At 36.8% G+C, this 24,268-nt stretch overlaps 1 protein-coding gene across 2 annotated transcripts; it reads right to left on the bottom strand.

The window, feature by feature from the left end:
• Window positions 1-1,615: 1,615 nt before the first annotated feature.
• Window positions 1,616-24,131, bottom strand: ints2 (integrator complex subunit 2). Of its 2 annotated transcripts, none has more exons than XM_084401394.1 (25): window positions 23,702-24,131; window positions 22,857-23,153; window positions 22,560-22,698; window positions 21,751-21,853; window positions 21,376-21,489; window positions 17,407-17,537; window positions 17,142-17,312; window positions 16,831-17,051; window positions 16,451-16,576; window positions 15,520-15,591; window positions 14,540-14,654; window positions 13,117-13,185; window positions 12,637-12,771; window positions 11,336-11,506; window positions 10,475-10,583; window positions 9,567-9,671; window positions 9,114-9,278; window positions 7,633-7,834; window positions 7,420-7,545; window positions 6,695-6,896; window positions 6,245-6,538; window positions 5,182-5,289; window positions 4,650-4,755; window positions 4,002-4,178; window positions 1,616-2,600 (listed from the first exon to the last, which is right to left on the bottom strand). In XM_084401394.1, the coding sequence occupies exons 2-25, from the start codon at window positions 23,147-23,149 to the stop codon at window positions 2,428-2,430; spliced, it is 3,627 nt and encodes a 1,208-aa protein (XP_084257520.1). In that variant the 5' UTR covers window positions 23,150-23,153; window positions 23,702-24,131; the 3' UTR covers window positions 1,616-2,427. The 2 variants fall into 2 exon arrangements, with proteins under 2 accessions (XP_084257520.1, XP_084257521.1); XM_084401395.1 differs by having other exon boundaries at window positions 22,857-23,150; window positions 23,702-24,085.
• Window positions 24,132-24,268: the final 137 nt, after the last annotated feature.

Raw genomic sequence — 24,268 nt, 5'->3', positions numbered from 1 at the left:
AGATCAGAGACTTGATATAACTATCTGGGCAAGAGACAAATTCACTCGGTTTCGTTCGCCTTTCCAACTGGCAGGCTTCACATAGTTACTTGACATTCCCGTTTGAACTCCTTTGAAAAATGGTCTCCATCTTTGAGCGTCTGTAACAAGATGCAAGGCGAGATAGACTGACCGGCCACAACCTACAATCTTGATGTTTACTGAAAAGATCTTTATCGGATTTAATCTCGCACACATGCCCGCCAGCCATTACCAGAAGGAAAGCTGGCATCCGCCACGGTGGATTTCACAAATGGATGATGTGCAGCGAGGAGCACAACACTAAACAGATGTCAATTACCAAATCAAAGCGTGAATTACATTATCCGTGCTTTTAGATTTCAGCAGACCTTTGTCTCGCAGCACAAAGTCAATCCGATTTACTGATGCGTGCACGGATATTCAAACGGCAAACTTCCCACTCAAGGCATCCAGAAGTGAGGAAAATAACTCAATTGAAGGTCAAACGAGCAAGTAACGAGAAATGGCCCTGGAAAAGAGGAAGCTGGGTCTGCTAGGGGAGGCGATAAACATTTCCATTTCTCTCTGCCACGCAACAACAGAGGTGCAAGGAAAGGTGAAAGAGAGAAAAGAGCACAGATGCTTTTTGTGTGAAAAAGATGTTTAAACTTGACAGCGCCTTAAAGGAGAAACAAAACCGAGCTGTGATTCTGCCTTTGCTAGCCTGAGGCCATTCACAGCAGCTCAGAGTTAGAGCTCTGAAGAGGCAAAAGACCTGCGGTGAGATCCATTTACACCACAAAAACACTCTGAATGCATATTTTCTTCCACTTTTATCACACGCAAGAACATCTAAGATCACCCTATGGGCAGATGTGCACTTCGGAGTGATGGATGCCGTAGTTATTTTTATGAATCCTTATGCAGTTCCACATACTGCACATCAGACAAGAGGAAAAACTCAACAGCTTCTATAAGGGACATTACAAAAGATTTTACAGGGGCGAGAATGACTATGTAAGTGATGCAAAAAAATGATTCTTTTTTTTAATAACACAAGGTTGGGTCAAGCCTCATGGTGTAATCTGGCTCAGAAAAAAAGTACATTCTTGTACTGGATTTTTCTCCTCTAATGTGAAGTACATGGGCCAACTTTGATTGCAAATTAAATCTTCTAAAGCTCTCATAACACAGAAAACCATTGTTCTGGAGCAAAAGGAGCATGTGATTGGCCAAGTTATTTGTTATGCTCCAATCATTGATCATGCCATAACTGAACATGCATAAGTGTTTCCATGTGCACTCCAGGTTGTGGAACAGTATTTTTAGATGAAACAAGAGCACCCCCATGTGGATCTAAAGGAAATGTTATTTTTTTACATTTTATCACCACAGATAAAGGATAAAAGAATTTTAAGCGGCATATCTGAAATATTGAAGTTTAAGTAAATGCATTTAATATCCAGAAAAATTGTTGGTGCTTTTTGTGACTTTGTTTTGGCAACCCAAACTGTTTATAATGCCAGCCAGATATGTTCTTATTAATATGTGCTAAATAAAAGTGAAGTGAGATAATATGCAACTACAAGTAAGCCATTAGTAAGCCAAAGTCTTTCCAAAAAGATGTTTTAATACAAATGTTCAAAGGATAGACATGTAAACAACCAAGGTAACAAAAAAAAAAAAAATTCAGACGTCACACTTCAAGAAAAGTTGAATGTGTGCCAAGAAAATACAGTTAAATGCTGGTCTAGAAAACAGACCAATAATATCACTGCTAAGTGCCCTGAACACACACATCTCGTCAGACACTCAAATACACAATTTACTAACAACCTAACACACTGTTTAGAAAACATCCACTACTTCTACAGCAAGCTGCTTTGTGACCTGAATTAAACCAATCCTTAAGGACAGGCCAGAGAATGAGCATCCAATTCACGTAAGACTGAAAAGACGCTTCCTGGAAAGTCAATGTTATTTTGAGTCAAATATAGACTGTGGATTTCGCTGGCAACAGAATATAGAATTGAAATCTATATTTTAACCTTTCAGTATCATCTTGTCCTTCGTTTTTAAAAATGGTACTCAGTGATTTGACTTTTCATATATATAATATAAGAACAGTTTACTTAAAACTATGTCAAATTAGACTATCTTCCGTTACCTTCATTCCAGATGTTTTCATCACTTGTGGTATCGGGATGCCAAAATGGAGGATTTTGAGTGGATTGACTTTAAACTGAAATATTCTCAGCACTAGTCCAACAGCTGCAAGACATCTATCATTATAATGCTTCGTAGGTTCATAAGTAGATTTGTACGACCAAGATTCCTGTAACATGATGCTTAATTTTTACATGGGACAAAATACTCATTCCAATCTATGCACAGTCCATCAACTTTTCTATTTGCCTGTGTGTGTTGTCACAGTGTCTGTGTGCTGGAGCTGATGATGTCCATGAAGGTGGCCTCGATCTGATAGCACAGCTGTACGTCAGGATCGGCTCCGCCCAGCTCCTCTGCAGATCTCATTGGTAGAGAGAGTTTGGATTCTGATAGAGGTATTTCCTGTGGCTTCTCTCTCAGATACTGAAGCCCTAAACACAAGAGCACAGTGTATTAGATCTTAATCTAGGGCTACATGATTTGGCCAAATCATAGTGTGCTTATCATGATAATCACTGAGAAATATACTGAGAAACGATAACCTCAGATTGCCGATGCTTAGAAAAAAAGATAAAAGAACAAAAAGGCATAAAACATTTTGAAATCAAATACGCACATGCTCACCAGACTGTGCAGAAACAATAAACTAGAAAGCAATGTGCTTCCAAAGTCTGTAGAAACAGTCGTCACATTTGAGAATCAAACTCAAACCTCTTTAAAGAGTGAAATGAACACCGTTCTTTGGCGGCACCTATATGGTACCTGAATATGCAAGTAGATTTTGGGTCCACCTTAGCTGTAATAGGGTCACAAGCCACTTTTTAAAAAAGAATTGTTGAATTTGATGGTAATGTAATAGTGAAGTAATCTAAGTTTATATATATAATGAATATATTAATGCAATATTACTATAATTAATAAACTTGAATACTACTATAATTAATATATAATGAATTAAATGTTAATATGAAAACTGAAGGTAGACCTTTAAATTTCGTGTAATGCATAAATACATCATTATTTATTCAAAATCTGGTGAAATCTCCTTTTCTAAACCACAATATTATTAGATTTGTATAATAACTGGTAATCGTCAGAAATGTTTGAATTATGCTAATGTGAATCTTGGCTTTTTGTGGTTGTTTAATAATCATTAAATAATTTAATTGTGCAGCCATTTGCAAATATAAAACTATTCAAAACCTTTAACAAGTTTGCCAGCTTTGGTAGCCATTTCCATTCCAAAAATTACAATAAAAAAAAAACTTTTTACGATTTATTATTGCTAAAAACTCAAACTGAATAGAGTGCAACAGTTGGGTCTTGGAAGAAAAAAAAGGGATACATTTTTAACAATGACAAACCTACTGTGAGCTAACTGATGGTATATTTTTATGTTAAAGCCATCAGATCACATTATTTCAACTTATTTAAATATCGGTGGATTTCTTGGTGAAAGCTACATTATCAATAATTTAGCAAAGAAATTGCCACCAATCAGAGAATTGCAACAAGCAAATCTATCTATTGCACTTTAAATCATGGTGGTGATAAGATTCACCTTGTCGCTGGTTGGTTTGGTTCTCTTTTTCTAAGCCCCTATGTGAAAAATACTTCCAGAATCAAGGCATCTAAAAAAGTGGGCCTGCACTGTTGCACTCTATTAGATCTAACTTAGTTAAAAATCTCTTCAAAGCATCAAATGAGTAACATAATATAATCTAAAATCGAATACAAACTTAATCTTGCCCTATCCATGCGACATACAACAGTCATTGAACATTACAAAATTTAAAAACAACTCTTGTCAAATAAGACAAGAACACACTCACTGGCAATGAGAGGGTCAATGTGTCTGGCCTTGGTGGTGACATCAGCAGCGGACACCTGTCCCACCTGAACCAGCAGTGACATGACATCATCGAAGAGTGGAGGGAAAGCCTTGCAGAACGAAACTAGGCATGGCAGCGTTGGCATGAAAAATGCAAACCGCTTGGCACGGGTCAGTACTGTAACAGATACCAAAAATGAGTTACGTAAGTGAATATATTGGACCAGTTTTGGTTGCTTTTGAGAACAGATGCACGAGATAACATTAAACTTAAATGATCTAATACAAAATGTAAGGAACTGCAGGATTTAAGAGTGCTCAAGACACCTCTGGTTCTCATTCAATAAAACATAATAAATGGATGGCTGATGCATCATTTATAAAACACTGCAGATGAAAGTTTGTTATAGACAGTAACAAATGGCCAGCAGAGGGCAGCGTGTACAAAGATAATCGGACAAGTTTGCACTGGCTGGTTTTTGTTACAAAAAAACATCAGGGTAATAGCCTGATCTCTCCAATTATCAATGTTATTTTTAGACACTCTTTAATAAAATGCCAGCCCTAATAAATGAATAAGAACGGAGACCAAGATAAAGAGAGGATGGAAGAGAGATAAAGATAAAGAAACAGATGAGAGTTATTTTACCAGTGAGGAGGGTACCCATCACACTAATGGCAAGACGTGCCACACTGAGGGATTTGGGCAGGGCGTACTGGGTGCACAGATGGGACAACAGCTGTATGGCGAAGATCTGTGGCAGAAAAAAACAAAACTGCCATTAGCATCAAGCCCAGAGGTCAACCCTGAGGGCTCACCATGTGTCAGCAATTTGAATGATGTAATACACACTCTTAATGCTTCAACTTGTAGCTGTACAGCTCTAATTTAAGTTGTAGTATATACTATAAAGAGTCTCACATCCTATTGAGTATACTTGTATACTAAATATAGTAAACCACGTACATCTGTATCTCATTTAGTCAAAAACATCGCTATGGTTATCGTTTTAGACCATGACAGGTTTGTGAGGGATTATATTCAGTGTACACACACACACAGGATGATAATTTATGGCATTCACACCTAAATTCAAATGATGCTGTCACTCCCAGAACTTAGTACATGGTCCATTTAGTCCTGGCTAATAATACGGATGGACACATTGATAGTTGCTTACCTGTTTCTCCAGCTGTGGCTGAGCGAGGAGTTCTGGGATAAAGTCTAGACAGATGTGCATGGAAGGAATTCCTGCCACCGTCAGAGGAAGCAAGGGCTGTGGATAACCCTGAAGAAACATTTAAAGAACATTTAGAAAACCTTAAGAACTCAAATAGAGCTTAGAGAGACAATTAGAGATTCTGAAACTGATTTACATAAACCTAATGGCTGTTTAATTTCCAGATTTCCAAAATTATATTCACACCAACAGGAAAATTACCGTATTACATGTTCCTGCTAAATTTGCTAAATGATTCACTGGTACATATTTAAAAAAAAATAAAAAAAAATAATAAAAAAAAAAATTCGTAGTGTCATCAAAATGTTACAGGATAGTTCAAAACTTTGGGTGTTATTAAGATTTTTTTTATGTTTTGGAAAAAAGTATTTAATGCTCAGCAAGGCTGCATTTATTTGATCAAAAATACAGTAAAAACAGTAATATTGTGAAATATTGTTACAATTTAAAAGAACTATTTTCTAAGTTAATATCTTTTAAAATGTCATTTATTCCTGTGATGGCAAAGCTGAATTTTCAGGAGCAGTTACTCCAGTCACATGATCCTTCAGAAATCAGTCTAATATGTTTATTTGGTGCTCAAGAAACATTTGTTGAGAACAGTTTTGCTGCTTAATATTTTTGAGGAAACTGATACTTTTTAAAGGATTCATAGATACATTTTTTTTTTTTTACTAATCCCAAACTTTTGAACGGTAGTGTAACTTGCTCCACCTATTTTAACAGCTCCCTTTCAACCACCTGTCATACAGAGACCACTTTTCTCGAATCAATCTAAACAATGGAGAAATCCCAATGGAGAAAATTAAATCCCGCCCTACATTTTTTTTCTCGCTGAATATCCTGTTTGACTCTAAAATGTGTAAAAGAAAAAATGCCAAATACAAAAGTAATCTGAAAAGGGAAAAACTGTGTTTTAAGACTTTCATGAGGTTTGATAATTACAACGCATGTATATCATTATAACGGTGATCACTGTTCTGTAACAAAGAGATTTAGTTACCTGGAAGTGTACTAGTTTGGCAATGTTGGGGTCTGCGATGAACATTTGGTGCAGCAGGCAGCAGATGAGGCACTGCACCTCCCTCAGGTCACTGAGCAGTCCGCCCTCTGCCTCGCATTCCCGCTGGGACCCCCGCCCAAAAACTGTGTCGCCCACCTGCTTCCGCATGGGAATACCTGGAGCAGACTGAACGCTCCTCAACAGACTGTCTGCTCCTCCACCTCCTCCCAGCTGCAGCTCCTCCTGAGGGGACGGCAAACACACCTCCAGCAAGATCTGTACTGCTGCACTGTCCTGAAGGTGGACAAAAACAACACACATATGCCTAATGTACAAAACTCATGACTCCGAGTATTAGAGATGTGTGTGTGTGTGTGTGTGTGTGTGTGTGTGTGTGTGTGTGTGTGTGTGTGTGTGTGTGTGTGCGTGTGCGTGCGCGCATGTGTCTACCTGAGCAGCCAGCAGAGCATTCTTTAGCTCCTCTCTGGTGACCTCAGGTGTGTCAGGCTGGCCACCGAGCCCAAGGTTTGATACGGTCTGAGCCTGTCGCTCAAATTCAGCCGTCTCTTTCAGGTGGGCGTTCAGGTAGGCTTTAGATGCCAGCAGGTAGCCGTTCAGCATGTGAAGAGTGATGTCCATTAGCGGAGGACACCTTCAGAAGAACAAACACACATAATATAATATAATACAATACAATACAATACAATACAATACAATATAATATAATATAATATAATATTCACAAAAATGTGGGGGGGGGGGAATAAGCAGCACAACTGTTTTCAATATTGATAATAATAATAATAATAATAATACATGTTTATTAAGCAGCATATAAGAATGATTTTTGAAGGATCATGTGACATCAAATACTGGAGTAATGATGCAATCACAGGAATAAATTATATATTTAAAATATATTAAAATAGAAAACAGCATTTTTTTTTAGAAAGCAATATTTTAAATTGCAATAATATTTCATATTACTGCTTTTACTGTATTTTTGATCAAATAAATGCAGCCTTGGTAAACAATTAAATTATTTCAAAAATCGTACCTACCTCAAACTTAATCGAATAAAAAAGGAAAAAAAACTGATTTTCTTTTTTTCATTACAAATTATATTAGCAGCATAACAATTGGCATAAATTAGAAAATTTCGACGCAGAAAATACCTGAAGACTCTGGGGTCGTTGCGGAGGACAATGAGAGGATCCACCATCAGATCATTCTGAGTGTATCTCTGCTGCCGCAGGAGCTTTACTGAGGGCTGCAGAGCATTTACTGTCATCACCCACAGCCTGACAAAGTAAAGGAAGACTTAAGTACAAGTGCTGAAGATATCCTTCCATTTTACTACAGCATATAAAACAGAGAGGAAGTCTCACTTGCGTGGCATGACTGTATTAAGTACCATCCAGAGTTTGTTAACAGTCTGTAGGATTCTGCGAGATACGCCGTCCTCTAAGAGCAGCCCCATGCTGGCAGTCAGAGCCTCTGCGTATGGGATCAGATCTCCCGCAGAGAGCAGTGTCAGGTGCTCCAGGATACGCAGCAGCCTGGGCCCGCCAGAGAGGACATTCTGGAAAGCTAATAAACAAAAAAACATATGCCATTCATTTTCAAATTTAATTGATTTACATGACATGCTGATAAAAAAATCTAATCAAAAATAATTTAATATATTAATTTGATTATAATTAATTCAAAGACAAAAGTAAAACGTTTAGAGCCTTTAAAAGTCAATATATTGTTCGTTTTATTTCCATATCATTAAATATAGCAATAACACAAGCCTGTCACTGTTTGTGAATACAAGAGCCCTGTGGAGAAACAGGCCTGTCAGAGCAGTGATGTATAAATACACAAACACCTTCAGGCTCATTAATCCACAGGTGCAAAACTGAGTTATGCACATGAAAGGTTAGACTACAACAACAAACTATTCATATCATAGGCCATAATAAGCACTTGTGATCTCCTCCAGTGCCAAAGGGCCTTATGAGTCTCAATGTAGAGTTCAGTGGTCTGGTTTACAGTAGTGTGAAATTTTACGTACGTCAGTACGTAAGTACGTCATACAGCAGAGTAGTGCTAAATAGTTTGCAGAATCCACCTGAGCAACGTTTCTATCCATGATTGTATTAATTTTACAAAAAATGACATATGCCACTCCAGTTCCTTGTTTTGACTGAACAAAAATTGGCATTTTTGATAAATATATATGAAGAGTTCAGATGCAAAAGCCTCTAAGTGCAATCTGAAATTTTCTTCTAGAATGATCATTTTGATCAAGCTCATATATTTAAGTTCAGTAATTTCACTTAAATGACAATTAATAGGTCATTTTCATTGCCATTTAAGTGAAATTGCTGAACTTAAATATACGAGCTTGATAAAAATGATCATTCTAGAAGAAAATTTCAGATGGCACTTAGAGGCTTTTGCATCTGAACTCTTCATATATATATTTAAAGGGATACTCCACTCAGGATGAAGTTGGAATTTGGGTTGAACGGATTAATTGAAATGACCAAATTTCTCATTGACTTCCATAGTATATGTTTTTTCCTACTATGGAAGTCAATGAGACCAGAAACTGTCTGGTTACTGACATTCTTCTAAATATCTTCCTTTCTGTTCAGCAGAAGAAAGAAATTCATAAAGGATTGAAACAACATGAGGGTGAGTATATGATGACAGAATTTTCATTTTAAAGTGGAGTATCCCTTTAATCCATCAAAATGATTGTTAAATCATGCATCATATCTGAAACTTCAGTAAATGCCAGAAAATCTTTAATGAAATCTGTCCAAAGAGTAAAGTGATTTACACATTTCGTCTTTAACTAAGTGGGAGTTGCTCGTACCCTCTCGTAGCTGTGTCTGTGAGTATTTGCAGGATGAGGATGTCAGTAGCATCTTCCTCAGTAAGGGCAGAGTACCAGTCACTTCCTCTTCACTGATCCAGTCTTCCACCATGCACAGGTGAGGGTAGTTTGTGGCCAGTAGACGCAGAAGAGCAGAGTGCAGGCCTTACGATGGAAATAAAATAAAATAAAATAAGTATTTTTTTAAACTTTATTTTATATTCATTTTATTTAGAATAACACCACTGGAATGTTTCACTGTTTGTATGAATACAGCCTGGAAATCAATGCACATACAAATAAAAATATACTGAGAGAAACATTTCAAGTATCAAATTAATGTCATGTGTCTAGAGATGCATGTTTAATGCAGCATTATCAGCCCTGGTGAACATATTTGAAAACTACTTGGCTGAATATAAGCGCATTGGAGGTTAAACGGGTGTCCTTTACCTCCCAGCTCCTGCTGCAGTCCTTGGGCCTGGCGGATGAGGTGTTTGATGGGAATCTGGTCCATGAGGGCAGGAGAGTAGGATTTTGGTTTCCTCTGCATAAGTGCTGGGAGGAGAGAACGCATGATTATCAGGCTGTTTGTTAAAAATAGGCCTCTGTGGTGCCGCTCATGTACAGGTGATTTTTCATTGTATTCCAGTTCATTAGCACAGCCAAAGGGCATCATTACTCCAGGATGATAGAGGAGAAGAGAGGGAGAGAGAGAGATTAAATAAGCACAGCACTCTGGGAAGAGCTGTGTGCATAAACAGTGAAGAGTAACCGCTCTAATAACCCATGAGAGGCTTCCAAAGCAAAGTCAAACTGCAGGTGATTGGTGTGAGTTCGAAGCAATTTAACATGCAGAGGAGGGAGCGGGAAGCTAAGCTGTATTGCTCTCATCCTAATATTATAATAGCACTCTGGGTGGCAAGACAGGAACTTACATAAGTGTGAATGCAACAGATTAAGTGTAGATAAAATGATTAAGTCTTGTTGTTCATTTAATAATTTAATTGTTTAAAATTAAACAAAGGAGGAGGCTGCAAGGAGACAACAAAACAGAAAAGATGTCCAAAAACAAAAGAACCATACATGCAAAACTCAGGATGAAGTTGGAATTTGGGTTGAACGGATTAATTGAAATGACCAAATTTTAATATAAAGAAATTTTACACAGGGAAATAAAATTCTTCAATTAAGTGTCCTTACATTGTTGTCGATAAAATGTAACTTAAATACAATACAATATAAATAATGTAAAAAAAAAAAAAAATTATTCAATATAGAAAGAAAGTAAATCTAATATAATAAAAATGTATTTAAAGGTGACATTTTTAAATATTATGTCAGGTGTGTAATATACTGACCCAATGTCTTTGTATTAGCGAGCAGAGCTTCCTCATACGACAGGATGTAATAGAGAATGAGCAACTGGGTGGTGATGGTGTACTGAGAACGAACTTTCCCTCCATCTCCCTGAGAGAGAGAGATTAGAGGGGGAGATGGAGAGAGGTCAAACAGAGGTTAAAAGCAAGAGAAGTTACTGAAGTATTGGACAGAATTGTAGATGTATAGTGTGCCATCTACTCAAGTCAAGTCACATTTATTTATAGCATTTATAGCACTTTATACAACACAGATTGTTTCAAAGCACCTTCACATTAATAAACAGGAAAATAAGTGTTAATGTTGAAAATGTAATTATGAAACAAGTTCATTTCAGATAGAAGCAGCTCTACAGAAGACAAGAGTGTCATCATTCAGCTCAAGTCAGTTAAATGTTCATTCAAATCAGTTCAATAACAGTGTCAAAATATTGCAAAGTTAGTGTCTTTACCAGCTCAATTTAGTTGAAATGCTGTTCTCATCTGATAGTGTCGGTAAAGTTTAATAAACAATATTACCGAATACTAATTGTCTTTATTCTAGGAAGCATCACTGACATATACTTTACCACAGACTCAAGGCTTTAATACTGTTAAACCTCAAATGTTTTAAAATGCTTTTTGATATTATATAATTTATGCTTCTATAAATCGTTTGTACATATTGCAATATCCAGAAGCCGTTTATCTAAAAATAACCTTCAATAATATCTATCCCACTGATTTGAGTAGGCTGATATTTGTTACTGCAGGGCGGTCATTTATCAGAGTTATTTTTTTTTTGTGCTGTTTTAGATGATTTTGCAGTCAATGCGAGTAAAAAGATGATTTAGCTCCACTCACCCCTGCCTGGAAAACATTAAGTATCTCCTGCTCTGTGATTGGCTGGTTGGTGGCCTCAGGATTGGTCTTGGAAGCAGGGGTCAGGATGGAGTTAATGTAAACATCAATTAATGGAAGCAGCTGAGTGTGGAGTGGAGTGGTCGTCTCACACAGCTGTCTGAAGATCCAGTCCTGAGAGAGAAAGAAAGAAAGAAAGAAAGAAAGAAAGAAAGAAAGAAAGAAAGAAAGAAAGAAAGAAAGAAAGAAAGAAAGAAAGAAAGAAAGAAAGAAAGAAAGAAAGAAAGAAAGAAAGTCAGATCATTCAGAGTAAGTGAATTATCCAATCATCTAGCTCTGGCACTCGGGTGATTAAATCATCTTTCCAGCTGAGCAGATCAATAGCTATAACATGCCTTACTGACTCTAGAGGAGGCAGATTCCAGTCTTTAAGGCTGACGATGTAATTGTGAGGAAACATTCTGATCTGCCGGGCGATGCACTACCACATTCAAAAATCACATCCTTAATTAAATCAATGAAGTGCCTTTCCATGAGTCAGGAGAGGAGCCAGCCAGTCAAACATATAATAGAACCCAATGGATTAAAGTCAATACTAGCACTGAGTAATGTAATGTAGTGTAGTTAGCACAGTGTGGGCTTTTTTTTAACAGAACAACAAAACAGGACATAGGATGCATCAAAACAAAATAATAGAACATAATAGAATGTCTTCAGTTTGCGTTTCCATATTGCGTTATATCTTACAGATTTATGAATGAGCCGCTCGTTTTTAAATCTTCCCGGTCTACTGACATCTGTTATCACATCCCCTTTAATGCTCATGATAACTTTCGTTAACTCTACATTAAGTAAATCCACTTCACAAGCTAATTACTCTTTGACAGCGATGCCAAAGAAATACACAGAGCTACCGCAAAAACAGAAGTTCAAACAAAATTCTAAAGATGGTCTTGTTTCTCTGGTGCATAAGATATATTAAATTCATTAACTCATTTATTTTATGATTCCTGAAGTGTCAATAACTGCAGGTTCTTCAATAAAAAGTTAAAAAAGAAGACTGAAGAACGTTAAACATGACATTTAAGTTTTCATTTTAATATATTAATAATGATGTATTAGAAAAAAATTAACAAAAAAAATTAATGAAATATTAATGAAAAAAAAAAACAGAATGCAAGAAAATACTATGGAATCCATCCAATACAAAAGTGCACACAAAAAAAGTAGCAAGTGACACAAAAACAAAACAACTCAACACAACAGGGCACAGTCAGAACAATAAAGGAGATCATCAGGTTTACCTTTATGGACACTTTGTGTTTGGTGAAGGCTCTGCTCCTCAGGAGCTGGTATATGCAGTGGATGGGGAGGAATCCTGTGATGTTGGCACTGAGGTTATTAGTAACTGCCACTCTCACTGCATGTGCTGTAACCACCTGCCACAACACAAACATCCACTTAATATCAGCTTCTACATTTACATTTCAGATATTCAGCAGATGCCTTCTCCATAACGACAAAAAGTGCTTTGTTTTCCGCTGTGTTCGACAGATGGCGAGCAAGTTATCTGCTAGGACAGGATATCTATAATAGTGTATATAACAAGTTGTTAGTAATTAAGATGTTTGCTCTGGTGACTGCACAGTTCTTGCAATAAGTCAAATAGATTGTGCAAACTCAGAGACATACACAATTCATTATCTTTTGCAAAAACATTGTTCTTATTAAAAGAGACTGTTTTGCATTAAAACACCATCAATCCACTACAAGGAAAGAAGTACCTGTTCTGTGAAGATTTCCTGAGTGAAAATGGTCTTCATTTTGCTCAGTGAGCTGGGTTTGATGGCGATCTGTGGAAGGATAAGGAGTTTAAGTCAGCAAAATATTTTGCCAAACCCGATTAAACTTAAACTGCAAGTTTCAAAAACAATTTCAACAAAATATGAAGGTTTTTAATGCCGAAAGTGACTCATTCTGGCTAAACAAACCCTCCATGACTCATCAATAATGCACGACTCGGTTAAAGGCAATTACATATAACACTTTAGCCTTCTCTGGGATGTGCCTGTTCTCAGACACTAAAAATCAATAAATTCACCAATTAATTCACTTCCTTCAGAGACTTTTACAGTACAAGCTAAGTATAATGGATGTTTACAGCTACAGGACTAATTCTGGATTTTAACCAATGTTGGCATTTAAGCCCAAAAGTAAACCGCACTTTGTTATTTTCTAAATTGGACTTATACCTAATAATAAAAAACCTAATACCTCCAGAGTGCGCCACTGATGGATAAACCTGACCTACTGCTGTAGGCACTAGTATTAAATGGTTTTGTCCAACTAACTAACTTTTGTCCAACTTATTTGAAATATGTGTTTCACAGATGTACTTTGTGATTTCACTGGCAAAAATTACAGCGCATATTAAGCTAATGTTTCATTGGCTATCTTGGAGGTTCTCTGTGAAATTAAACCCACAGGGATAGAAACATCTGTGATTAAGGAATGTATGTGAACTATTCATTGCTTTAATCAAAAGGAAAATTGTCATTGCATTACTTGGTGCACATTCATTATGGAATTCCCTTATCACATACGTTCAAAAGTTTGGGGTCAGTAAATGTTTTTTTGTGTGTTTTTTTTTTAAAGAAATACTTTTATCCAGGAAGGATGCATTAAATTGTTTAAAGGCGCCATTAAAGACATTTATAATGTTTTTCAAATAAATGCTTTTCTTTTGACCACTCTTTTCATCAACGAATATAAAAAAAACTGTTTGCAACATGATAATAAATGTTTCTTGAGCACCAAATCAGCACATTAGAATTTCTGAAGGATCAAGAGACTAAAAACTGGAGTAATGATGCTGAAAATTCAGCGTTGCCATCACAGAAATAAGTAACATTTAAAAAATATATTAAAATAGAAAACAGTTATAATAATTTTTCACAATATTGCTGTTTTTACTGTATTTTCAATTAAATAAATGCAGCCTTGGTGATCACAAGAACTTCCGTAACATCCACATGCGTTAAAAAGACTCTTAGTAAAATACATGAAATGACAGGCGTCCAGTCTTAATAATTATAACTCAAATGTCATTTTGAAAATGAATCCCTCCAGAATAGAGTGAAGTGAAGTGATGTTCTTATTCGATTAATAGGCTGCTCTAGTGCTGCTCAACTGATGACTTAAACTCACCTTCATCCCAAGAGTGGAGCAAACCAGCTCGATGATGGCACTGAGCTGGTTGCTATGGAAATACATGGCAACCAGTAATAGCATCTCTCCAAAAGAGGCAGAGACACCGGCGGCACTGGAAAGAATAAGAGAAGGGAGGAGAAGAGGGAGACGGAAAAGCAAAATGGGGGAAGAGAAGAAGAGGAGGAATAAAGGGGGAAATGGATTAAAAAGAGTCCATGATATTTAAACACTCTTATTAGGCACATACCAACCCCCAGGGTTACAGTGGGCTTAACATCCATGATAACACTAACCACAAACACACACTGCCGCGCACCCATGGACATTTATCTCTAAATTTATAGTATGGATAAGCGCTCCAATCACAGTGGGTCAGGAGGAGCGCAAGCTGCAGGAGAGATGACTTATAACCCATCAGCTGCTTATTAGTTATTAAATTGAAAAAGGCTGTCACTGCCTAACCTCTGCATAACCCCATCTGTTTTCATTTTATCATTCATGCTCTTCTCCCCCCCTCCTTTTATAGGAGTAAAATTGTCTAATAGATAGAAAGCACATTTGAGCACATTTTACCACAAATGTTTGTGTATGCACAAAGATTATTTTTTTTCTCTTAAAGTGGACTTTATACCAAAAAAAACATGAAACATGCTCTTCTACCGCCCATGTCTAGAACAGAAGTGGGTCTGAATGAATCAGGCAAACCTCAAGAGAACTAATAATTGCAGGATGCAAAGAATGAGAAAATAAATCAAAACTTAGTTCCAAATACTTGTTCTCTTCAAAATGAAACTAATTGGATTAGGATAAGGATAAACATATGTTTGGTACATGCATAACAATTCTTTTTTCTGTAATTTATTATTTTTCCAGAAGATTTCCTTATCATAAAATAACTGGCATACTTAGAATGTTGTAAAATGCATTTATTGATTATTATGGCTTTGAAGGGGTTTGTCCGTTCAGGCCTGTCATACCTCTCGAAATACTCCTCCTCTTTTATCATCCAGCTGAGCCACATTACCATCAGCTGCTCTTGTTCTGGAGTACTGCAGAGAGAAGACACAACAGCAGTGATGACGCACCTGGGTTAACTCCGGATTTTGAGTATATTAAACTAAACTGTATTGAACTATTGGATATAAATTTAACTGAACAGAAACAAACAGCTTTACACTAAACATAACTGAGTGACAGAGCATTAAATCTGTGATGTTTTACTGAAAACACTTAAAGTAATTGCTAATGTTATACATTTCTTTTGCCATACACTACCATTCAAAAGTTTGGGATTGGCAAGATTTTTTAAGGTTTTTGAAAAACGTCTCTTATGCTCACCAAGGCTACATTTATTTGATAAAAAAATACAGTAAAAACAGTAATATTGTGAAATGTTATACAATTTAAAAGAACTGTTTTCTGATTAAATATATGTTTTTTTAAAATAAAAAACATATTTGCCTGTGATGTCAAAGCAAAATTTTCAGCATCATTACTCCAGTCTTCAGTGTCACATGATCTTTCAGAAATCATTTTAATTTGCTAATTTGGTGAGCAGGAAACATTTATTATTATTATTATTAATTTTGTGGAACTCGTAATGCATTATTTTTCAGGATTCTTTGATGAATGGAAAGTTTAGACAGCACTTATTTAAAATAGAAAACTTTTGTAACAATGTAAGTGTTTACTGTCACTTTTGATCAATTTATTGCATCCTTGCAAATAAAAGTATAAATATATATCAATATATATCTTTACTGACTATCTTTACTTGTGTGAAACTTAGCATTTTTGGCATAATACAAGTGGACCTCATGGAGAATTTTTTTATTAATTTATGATATGACCCTTTAATCATTAAATCATAATTTATGATTCATTTTAATGGGTAGAGCAAGGATGTACCTGACGAGGGTGGGGAACGCCAGTAGTTTGCAGAAGGACAGGGAGACAAAGCGCACTCCTGCAGGTGTGGCTGGTGGACGGCTGGTCATCAACTGCAACAGCTGCTCCGCCTCTTCATCTGTGGGCCTGTGGAGAGAAAACACATTTGAAACCATCTTTAAAACTTTGCGACACTTCAAAGAGGTATTCGCTGTCAACACGAACTGATACAATCAAACAGGTGGAGTTAATCATTTCCATAACTTGCAACCTCGTCATGGAACGGAGCCAGGAATTTCTTATCGTGGAAAATTAAGTTTAGCAGCATAAGTGCCTACGTTACCTGTGGTTAAGAGCTACTGCACCACTGTAGAGACCTGATTGTGTCAACTGTAGCATACCTAAGACCAGCGATCCCCATAAGTGCGCAATAGAGCCGCAGCAGCGCACTAGCCTTGACCACATGCTCCTCCCGCAGACCAGAGTACCCCGAGCTGCTCTCTGAGTCCATTTCACTGTCATTAGGAACATGGGTGCTGCGAGAGCGGGGTAAGATGGCCACCAGCTCCAACAACAGCTGCCTCCGCATCTGCCACAGCACTGAGCTGCTCTCTCTTTTCCTCTGAAGAGAGACAGTGAGACACATACTTGATTTCATGTGCTTAAAAAGCAGGTAATCATCAAATGCTTTAGGGCAACTGTTGTTCCTTACCTGCTGACCGTTGCGAATGAACATACTGAACCAGGTACGCACTTTTCCATTGGTGCCCAGAAGTAGGCCACTGACATAAGACACCAGAGGACTGACCGCCTCATCTGCCGTGTCTGGCTTATAGTCCAGTGTTAGAGCAACACCGAGACCTGGAAGATGACACTCCTCCACCTGTGGAAAGACCATGGTTTTGACATCAATATTATTATAATTTATCTGCAGCCAATTACAGAGCATGACAGGGGATCTAGTGCTGGAAACTCACCACCATGGCCCTGATGTTCAGAGCCTGAGACGGGTTCATCTGACACAGCTGCCGGAGAGCTTCTGTCCTACGTCGGCCACCAACGCTTTCCTCATCCTGCCGTTCTCCGTTTTTTATCAAGCCCCTGCACACTAGAGGCATGAAAGAAACACAAGCAATTTTGATTAAATGTGCTGCTTTTATACATTTTTAACAGCCTATAAACCACATAAAAGATACTTATATTGTTATATTTTCATTACATACATTACAGGTCAAAGGGTTGGGCCAAAAGATATATTGATATTTTTTTTATCATTTTTTTTTTGCTAGGACAAATTAAACTGATCAAATATGATGGTAAAGACATTTATAATGTTAAAATAAATGCTGTTCTTTTGAACATTCTATTCAAAGAATCCTGAAAAAAGTATCAAAGTACAAAAATATTTAGCAGCACAACTGCTTTCAACATTGATAATAAAAAAAAAAATTTCTTAAGCAGCAAATCAGCATATTAAAATGATTTCTGAGGGATCATGTGACGTAAGATTGGAGTAATGGCTGCTGACAATTCAGTTTTGCCAACATAGAAATAAACTAGACCTTAAAATATATTAAAACAGTTACATTAAATATTTCACAATATTAGTCATACTGTATTTTTGATCAAACAATTGCAGCCTTGGTGCTTTTTTTCAAAAACATTTAACTCATCCTTCCCTCGTGTCATTTTGTGTCAATATACAGCCATATATATGTGTGTGTGTGTGTATAAGAATCTGAATGCTAACATATAGCTTTAGACCTCCAATATTGGGATGTTATGTAGACCAGATTCGATCCTGCATGTTCATGTGAGCACAACAGCTAAACCTGACAGAAGCATATGTATTAACTTCTATGTTATGGCTCGGGCAAGATTATTTTGAACACATTTTCCACAAATATCTTTAAATAAGCTCTTCTTTATTTGGCTTTGTATTAAGCTCTCACCTTGAATTAAAATATCTGTTTCCCTTTTATTCTGTGATTTTAACCACAGATGACAGTTCGCCGCGCAGAATGATTAGAATTACAGAGAACCTTTTATGACTGAGTGCCGGAATGATATTAGTTTCAATAGTCTCTTATGAAAAAAACATCTGATTGAGAGAAAACGTAGCCGAGTCCGTCACAATTCATGCTGCATCTGATTACAGTGTATCTCTATAGACAAGCTCTTTCCCTTAATGATTCAGCCTTGAGCGGAATATTCTCCCAATGAAAGATCCTGTCTAGGTAATGAGCCTTGAGAATTGGCCATTCATAATATAAAATGTTTCAAACTGGCTCTGAATGAGGCCTCGCACAAATAAGCTATTGACTCAACAAGGACCTGGGAGTGATGAAAGGATACCAGAGACTCAGAGATATTATTATTTCCACTTCGAGATTCTCTGAGGAAAACCCACATACACATAAAGAGGTGCACAAACACACCCAAGCCCAAACTGCACATAATCAGCAGCCAAACTCATCAAAATGGAAATTTAGCACCTCTCGGATGATCGTGCCATAGCCACATAAGGCAGATAAAATGTAAAGTAAAACTGAGTCACGAGTGGTTTTATAGTCAATGCAGAAAAATAAAACATTGTTATATTTTGGTATGTTAAAAAGAAAACCGTACATATACCTGATCCAAAAACCAGAAATACTTGAATACAACTCCATGATTTAAGACAATTCGCAATAGAGTAATGCAGGGATGACGTCAGAACCATGAAGACTAAATCACTGTTGGTTCCTTCGAGATTTTCCTATGGGGTTTTTCAATTCATGTGTAAAATAAAGCCTGTGGTAAACATAACTTCATGATACTCTGACTCTGTTTTGTTCTACAACGTAAACTGCACACACTCACACCCCAAAATGCACTTTTTCAAAAATGAAATGAACGTAACTGCTTATGCGCGTTTTCAGTATGGGTGTGTGCAATTTATTTTGTGGAACAAAATGTCAAAGTATCATCAACTGATGTTTACCACAGGCTTTATTTTACTCATAAATTGAAAACCCCACCACACAGGAAAATCTCAAGGGAACCAGGGGACGGGGTTTTAACGTCATCCCTGCACCACTCTAATCAATAACCTTTCATAATGTGGAGTATTTCTGAATGAAGATGACTGATTAATTTTTACACAGTAAGGCCAGGAACGTTTAATTATAGAGAAGCACCGGTCGACCAGCTATTAATCGGAACCAGATGTTTTTGCTCCAAACACACTTTTGGTTTTTAGTTTTATTTTGGCCAATCTCTATTCTGGACTTGCGCACAAACTGCATTGCAATCATTTCCCAAAATGTAATTTGCATGGAAATATGACAAAGTCTGTAAGCAGAACATTAAAACAGGCCAAAGACAGGACACGCCAAAGACGGAGGCAAAGAAGAAAACACAGATGTGTCAGCAGAGCAAATATTGTACCAGGCACAAGTTCGCGATGCTAATAATAAGAAAAATAGAAATATTGAATTGGGGGTGAGGGGTTTATATGAATGTATCTCTGAGGGGAACTGTCTTCAGAAAAGTTTTGATGGCATTTTCTTTTCCTATTACCTCCATATAAAGTAGTATTTATAAGCGCAGTGCTGATATGTATACAGTGGTACTGAAAGAAACTACAGTCAGGGAGTGAATTTTCATTCAATCCATCTGCTGTTTTTGTTTTGAGCAGGAGTCTAATGTGCCATAATTTCAGAAATTTCAAGTCAAACCATTTTGTTTTCGCTTTATATGATGCAATCTAATTCAAAACAACTGTTCATGCTACATCTTTGTTTGGATCATGATTAAAATGCAGTGGTTGCCTCTAATTTCAAATGGCTACAGATATTTTTTTTTCTTAAGGCCAGTTTGCTATATTAAAGAGTACAAATAAACAACAAATAAATTTGATTAAACAAAGAAATAAAAATTATTTAAAAATAAAAAATAAAATAAAAATCAGCAAACGAATCTGAATCGGCCAATTCGCTTGGAAAAAAAATTGGAATCGGGCATGAAAAATCATGATCGGTGCATCACTGTTTAAATTAATAAATACATCTAATAAACTAGGGGTGGAACGGTTCAAATTATTCACGTTCAGTTTTTATCACTGTTTCACGGTCACAGTTTCGGCACGGTTCGGTATGTGCTATTTTCAGGTAAAAAAAGGACTACTATCAAATAAAAATAAAGAAAATAAGAACAAATAATCAAACTACAAGCAACAGCACAAATAAATACAATACAGCAAAGATACAAATAAAATAAACAGTGCTTTTCAGGTTATTTAGGTATCTAACAGTAGTTTTCATGTAAAGATCAAATAAAAAATAACACTGATTATAATCTTCACTATATAAATTAAATAAAGATGAATTATTATTAAAGTTACAAAAGATAATCAGTCAAGAGCAGTGAGTGATTTCCTTGTCTTTTGTTGTTTGTTTGATTAATGAATATTATATTAGAATATTAGGCTGCTGTCACTTTAAGACTAATGCGCGGATCCAGTACACCGATACTAATACACATGCGTTGTCTTTCTCTACTGTTTACGTTCACATATTAGAGCATACAGCACTCCCATTGAACACAGATTACAAAGAGTCACTGTTTTGTCCACGTTTTTTTTTTTTTTTTCATAACGCATAACGCCCTTGTAACGTACTGGGAAGCGAACATTAGCCGACCTCGATCTTTGCTTTACACGTTGTTATTTTCAACAAACCATATTATAGATGCGTCATCAGATTAAAGATGAACAGCGGGGCAAGTGCTTGCTGAACCGTGGGTGGAGAACGGTACGGTTCGTTTTTTACCGACAACCATTTCACCCCTATAATAAACATCGATTTTGTATGTTGTCTTTGAAGGATAGGAAAGCTAATGTATTAAGTTACATATCTAAATTGTTTTAAAGTCAAACATAATATTTCAGCAGGTGATGGACATACCTTCATTGAAGCTGTCTGGGACGTTTGCCACCAGCAGGCACAAGAACCACTCCCCATTCCTCACGTGAAGCAGGGCTTCGGCCACCTCAATGATGGGCAACAAAGAAGGCAGCTCTGTTGGGAGCATATACACTTAAAATCAAAAAGTAATTTTCCTTGTTTAAGAAGGATTTTTAGTTTTATCTTTAAAGTCGGTAAATAAAGGACAAAACATCAGATTGCAGTCACAGCTTAAGTATAATTTTAGCTAGGTCTTCATTTCTGACATGCTGAAGGAAATATTTACTGATCTAGAGATGATTGCTGAAACTTGTTAAATTTGTCTTGACAACTAAAAGCTTTCAGTCTTCACACTAAAAATGTTACACTCTTCACCTGCTTGTAGGATGCAGAGAACATCGGCCACTTCCTCTAGGTACACGGGACTCTCAAACAACTCAGAGGACTTGAGGAAAAACTCTCCATTGGAGTCAGTCACCTTTTGAAGAGAGGAAAATATTTTGTAACACTATTTTGATGTGTGATTGAAAGATGCATGGCATATTTATGAAATACTGCCGTTTATAAATGTGTTTTTGTTTTGTTTTGCAGCGTTGTGAACTAAATAATCATATTACATATATTATTTGGTGTCTGTATTTTTAATGTTTTAACCAGCCTTTTACGTTCACCAAGGTTGCATTTATTTGAACAAAAATACAGTCAAAAGAGTAACATTGTGAAATAATTTGAAATAACAGTTTTCTGTTTTAACATATTTTAAAATGTAAATTTATTCCTGTGATGACAAAGCTGAATTTTCAGTCGCATGATCATTCAGAGATCATTTTAATATGCTGATTTGGTGCTCAAGAAACATTTCTTCTTATTATCAATGTTGAAAACAGTTGTGCTGCTTAATATTTTTTGTGGACACTGTGCAGGTTTTTTTCAGTATTTTTTGATGAATAGAAAGTCCAAAAGAACAGCTTTTATTTTAAATATAAATATTTTGTACTATTATAAATGCCTTACTTTAATTCTGCACAACTATTGACACCAAACATCAAGTCCGGTCTCAATGGCTTACAATGTCTAAGATAAAGAATTTTAACATTGAAAAAAAATAACACAATTCATCTTTGAATTGCATAAGAATGTGAAGGACAGATCATTATTCATGAGTAAATAAAAGGACACTAAACCTTGTTCATAATTGCCAACAGCTCACTGAGAGCCAGTCTGAGTCTCCTGAGAGGATCACTGTGCTCAAACTCCAGAGTCAAACCGTGCTGCAGCTGAGAAACCAGGATGCTCTCACCATTAGAGCCTCCAGCCTTATGCCTGTACGGAGAACATTTGGTCATATATATCATCAGATATCTAAGCAGAAGAGAAGCCCTCTCAGTTTCTCAGAGCAGTTCTGAGCGAGACTGACTTATCAGATATATTATGCCAATGATACTGAATGGCCACCTGGGATAAATGTCATCTGAACCCACCTAAGCTGCTGCTCTTTTCTAGCGTCCTGCTCCAGAGCATGAAAATCCACAGACAGCAGCGCGACGATGGAGTTCACCGCCTCCACCCCTGACAGCAGTCGCAAGATGAGCTTCTTGTCCTGTGCCCAGGCATTGCTCTGATCCGCAGGGGCGCAGAGAGCCATCCTCACCAGACAGGGCAGCAAGAGCCGCAGCTCTGGGTCACTTAAAGCTGCTAGTCTGGCCACATCTACCTTCTGCATTGCCTCGAATGCATATGGGCTCACAAACTGAAGACTGGCACTGTCTGACATTCTGCTGTTAAGAAAAAGGAAAGAGAAAGTAAATGTTTAAATTCAAAAAAAAAAAAAAAAAAAGTTTGCAGTAACCCCACAATATTAGTTAATCAGTAGTGCTATTACTGCAAGATCATAATAATAAATGACAATGGGATTTTTTTTAATCAAGTGTAAAATAATAATAATAATAACAGTACAAACCCACACTGGCAAAAGTACTGTGTTATTACCATGTTCTTGCACAACATTCTGGACATGTACCATGGTAATACCATGATATTCCTTGAAGTATATAGTGGTCGTCTTTAAATACAATAGTAGGCTACATAAATAACAGTACCATTGTATATTTCAGTTTTAACATGTGTTGGTCTAAAAAAAAATTAATTTATATTTAAAACACTTTAAATGCTCACTGTGGAGAGACGGTGCCCTCAAGATAAACAGCAAGTACAAACTTATGCTTAATGTATCAAACTCTTCGGCTCAAACGTTAATTTAACAGAATCCAATACAAGTATATTTTGCATTACAAAGGACCGTGTGACAGCAGTGGGACCGTCTTACCTGGAGTTTACCACAGCCGATGGCTACAATGGAAACACAAGCCCCGGTGTGGCCCGTGTGACCGCGGTTCGTCGTGATTCTCCCGCCAACGGGAAGTTGAGCGTCGTCGGTCAACGTAGCAGAATTCACCGGTAAGCTAACAGGCTAGCTGCTAGAGCTATCCCGCTTAACAAGAGATCCATTCATCAAGATTTAACTAATTGAAGCACTATAATTACAAGATTAATATGTATATGCTTCATATAATTCACTTATTCTGTATTCAAACGATATGTGTCCATCAGACTGTTTCCAGACAGCAAGCTAAAAGGTAGAATGGTGAATGATTTTAGCACAAGCGCTCATCTTCCCTGCGGTGTGCATGCTGAACTGAACTCTGACTGCGTCTCAAAGCCTAGTGAGCCGCCTACCCAGACACCATTGTTTGGACATCATAGGCGTGTTCATAGTTAAAATATGGTAACAGTGCAAGAGATATGGTACATTAAGGGAAAAAATAACCGAACATGCCTGTGATGCCCAAAAATGCTGTCTATGCTAATAACCCAAAAGGGTTTGAGACACAAC

This window comes from Rutilus rutilus, assembly GCF_951802725.1.
Source record: "Rutilus rutilus genome assembly, chromosome: 25".
Taxonomy (NCBI): domain Eukaryota; kingdom Metazoa; phylum Chordata; class Actinopteri; order Cypriniformes; family Leuciscidae; genus Rutilus; species Rutilus rutilus.
Note: the sequence above shows the minus strand (reverse complement) of the source record. Positions and strands in the feature narration are given on the sequence as shown.